This window comes from Saccostrea echinata, unplaced genomic scaffold (assembly GCF_033153115.1).
Source record: "Saccostrea echinata isolate AGI-Se365-2 ecotype Australia unplaced genomic scaffold, CSIRO_AGI_Sech_v1 ptg000062l, whole genome shotgun sequence".
NCBI classification, from domain to species: Eukaryota; Metazoa; Mollusca; class Bivalvia; order Ostreida; family Ostreidae; genus Saccostrea; species Saccostrea echinata.
The window spans coordinates 4064354-4068494 of NW_026889811.1; the positions used below are offsets into that span (position 1 = coordinate 4064354).

Consider the following 4141-nt stretch of genomic DNA (forward strand, 5'->3'; position numbering starts at 1 on the left):
ACTGAAAAATTAAAGTCATCATCATAAAGCTTTGTTGTTAGCTAGGTTAACATTAAAGTCTTTTTCTAGTAAAATATCTAAACATGAAACAGATGTGTCAGACCCTGTGGTATCTTTTATTTCAAGCTCACTGGGATGTATCGAGTCGACATATGAATGGAAGTGATTATTGTTACGTGTAATCGATAATACGTCGTCGATATATCTAAATGTCGAGTCGAAGGCCACAGCAAGTGTTTTCTTCTTCTCATGTACGAGATTTGAATAAATTCTGCTTCAGATGAATACAAGAATAGTTCTGATATTAAGGCGAAATTGGTACCCATGGGAATTCCGACAGATTGTTGGAAGACCTGATCCCCAAAACTACATAGATATTGTCAATCAGAAACTCAAGCACCTTTTTAATATCAACTTCAGAGTACTTGTGTGTACAGTCAGAATATTTTTTAACAAAATAATTTTGCAAATGATTAGTGACAAGCTAAGTATATTTACGAGTTTCATTTTCATTTAAAAAGCAGCTGTCTGTGATGTCAAAAAGCCTGGACTTTAATTTATCGTTGGGAATAATTGTATAAAGTGTTAAAAAGTCGTACATGTTGATGTTATTGATTTTTTTTTAATTTTGTAATTTCAATTTTTCTAAAAGTGCCTTGGAGTTTTTTTTTATATCTACATCTGATTTACACCACTTCTCGGATATACTGTTGTACAGTACTCCTCAAGTTTCTCCTTCACTGCTGTAAATATTTTTGTTAGAAGTAAAGAAAGAGGTTTGGTAGACAATTTTCTGGAACCCAATATGTATCTTTGTTTGTAAGGATTTTTATGGAGTTTTGGAATCCAGTACAGGTATGGTATTTCAAATTCATTATGGTTGTTGGGAATATTAAAAGTGTTTAAAACTGACTTATGGCTTTAAAGAATTTCAACCTTAGAAAGGGAGCTATGGGTATAAGTTGGATTACCACTGAATTAAATCCTAGTGCTAAAATACTAACAATTCAAATAATGAGCCTTACAAGCAAAGGCAATGTTGTTACTTGCTTTGTCAGCGGGAACCAGTGCATACTGATCGTGTAATCTATCTAATTCTTGTTTCACTTCTGCATTGTCGAAGTCAGAAGGATAGATGGTTTTCATGTTGCCCCTAAATCGCTTAATGCGCGATTTCAACATCCATCTGATATATTTAATCCATTCTAACAAAGTGTCAAGGTCTTCTTTTGCATATTTAGCCCATCATCTGGCGTAATTTTCTACTGAATTCATAATATTTATCAAATAAGACACCAGTTGAAAGACCGGGATTTCCTAAGCTTTGGCCCTCTGATAATAAGTGAATGAAAGTTCTCATTATCAACTATATTTACGTCACTAGTAATGTCGTAGGGTGAAGAAGAACATAAACATGTTGGAGGATTATGTTTTAGATGCTCGATAACTAGGCACTGTAACGATAACATTTACGAAAACTATCACAAATTGTGCATTTACCTCCCCTTATAAATTCAAAATTTACAATAATGATAATCACCATATACATTTAATTCCTGCTTATTTTTGAATCAGAAAACATCAATTCATAATGACATGTTTTCTTTTCCTTATTAGTGGCAAATGTTATATATTCATGAACAATATATCATATTTAGGGAAGCAATTCGTCTGTTTCTCTAAATTCGTCCTCAGCCATGTTTTGAAGTTCTGACCTTCTTCTACAATAGCGGAAACATAAGACGATTTGGCGCAGCGACTCCTTCCTAAGCACAATGTACAACCATGGGTCAACTATAGCATTTAAGACAGCCATTCGTAAAAGCCACAATTCAATGCCATTGTTGTCGTTTTTTGTTCTTATATTAGTGGCATGAAGAAAGATGTCCACCTGCAGAAAAAAGACCGACATTACCATGATTGTTGCTTCTGATACTAGTATATGACTTACAAAGTGGTATCATCATTTAAGGAATGCTTTTAAGTTTTGTGTGAGTTATTGGTGTGTAAATCACACAGACTTGTTACGTAGGCATATTTCATGAAGCCCGCCAATAATTCACACTTAACTTAAAAACATTTCTTATATTTACATTTACAAGATAAAAAGCACCAATAATATACTCAGTATTTGAATTTCTTGCTGTCCTATATCGTTACATTTTTATTTACGTATCTGTAGCCTCATTGTGACGTCACTTTAGCGCGAGTTTCACCGAGTATATTTCTACGCGTGATTATACACAAAAATGACTTTTAAATCAATTGCACAGTTGGTTTAGTAGAAAAACACAGCAATTGTAAATATAGAAAATTATTTTACTTACAACTAGAGGTGTCCATAGAATGACAAACACAACGGTAACTGCACTTATGAAAATCATTACATGGGAATCATAGAATCCGGAAACTACACTGGTGTCCAGAAGGTTCCCTCTTTGTACCGGGTCTCTGCAAATCCGGTACATTGTAATGACGTTAATTGCAACGGTAACGCTTATGACAATAAAACCAATTACAGAATAAAGGTAAGACATGACGCGGTTTCCAGTTGTATCGCCCACAAAGTCAAAGTAACACCAAGAGCCAGGGAAATATAAGTTACTTTTTCCAACTCCAACTAAGTGCAATAAAGAGATGACACTAGCACCACACCAAATTCCTATTAGCACGAAAGTGTAGTTTATGTTTGAGTTCAAGTAGCCTTCAGTGTTCCTTAAATGCATAAATCGATCAATTGACATTGCACAGATAAGTAAGGCTGCCGATAAATGAGCATCCACAAACACAAAAGAACAGAACTCACAAAGAGGCTTCGGGTAACACCACGTGAATCCAGACGCGTATCTTGCCATAATAAATGGATAAGCGAGAAATACTCCCAAAAAATCGGTGATGACAAGACCTGTGAACAGTTTGAAGAAAGAAAACCAACGGTGTTCCTCGCGGTTGACCCAGAGAAGAATGAAGGCAATAACATTACCAGACACTCCAAAAAAGTATTCCATTCCAGCTGGAACCCAGGATGTGGCGGTGTCATTTCTATTGCATATAGGAAAGTCATACTTCGATGCAAACTGGTTCATCCTGCTACGCTTACATAAGACACAGTGTAAATTGATACCAGGAAATAAAACGAGAGTATTGTTTAATAAATTTCATAAAATTAGCTACACTTTCTACGTAGTATATTTTTATTGGTGTAATTTAAAATTACAAAGTCCTTGCTGAATGATATTTGATATTTAAGTAAAAAAGGAAATTTAACTGTCGAGAAACAAAAATCAACATGCGTTTTTAGTAAGAGTGAACTAAATGAATGCAGATATTTGATAGAACATGTTGGATTATCTAAAGGTCAAGAGAGAGATAGAGATCAACATACTTAGTCACTTCATGAATCAGCAGCGACGAAACGTCATGTGTATCTACTTGTATTCACATTCAGTGTAATTTTCGCTATAAAATCCATTGGATTTACAACATTTATCCCATCATAACACACAGAAACCTCTCGCTGCGCTGTAAAATACACAATAAGAACTGCATACATTTTCAATACACTATGAGCACCAAAATGTATATTGTTTTGGCTCAATTTGATTTAAAACAATTACTTTATTAAATTCTTGTAAAAATATAACAATTGTTCGTTAAGAATTAATTGTCATTTTCCTCTAGCAACATTCATTTGCGTTATTTAACTTTCACGTCACAAAGCTTCTTACGTCTATTAACCACACCATTTCAATTTAAAATAAAGATGAATGAAATAAACATTTCTGGAGAACTTAGATGTAAATATAAGCATTGAATTTTTATTTTAGGATGTTCCTCTACGTATTATATAGATAACGCGCGGTATTCAATTTATCTGGACGGCCAGGTTCTGTTGTACGATCGACGACATCCAAAACTAATAATTCAGTGCTTAAATATTTGCATGTGCTTTCTTTAAAACGAACCTTGTTTAGACTTACGAATGTATAACAAGTGGAAAAAAGTGGAAAACTGATGGAGATCCAATTTTTTGAGTTCTAAAATCAATTATCTGACTAAAGAATACCTTTTAATTAAGTTTTGAACTCAAAATTAGGCTTACCAAATATGAAAAAGTCCATAAGTCCATGGAAATTACACT

At 33.9% G+C, this 4141-nt stretch overlaps 1 protein-coding gene across 1 annotated transcript; it reads right to left on the reverse strand.

Moving 5' to 3' along the window:
* Positions 1-1542: 1542 nt before the first annotated feature.
* LOC133175206 (prostaglandin E2 receptor EP4 subtype-like) lies at positions 1543-3116 on the reverse strand. The gene is made up of 2 exons (XM_061310316.1): positions 2328-3116; positions 1543-1891 (listed from the first exon to the last, which is right to left on the reverse strand). Exons 1-2 carry the CDS (start codon positions 3084-3086, stop codon positions 1655-1657), a joined length of 996 nt encoding a protein of 331 aa, XP_061166300.1. The 5' UTR covers positions 3087-3116; the 3' UTR covers positions 1543-1654.
* Positions 3117-4141: the final 1025 nt, after the last annotated feature.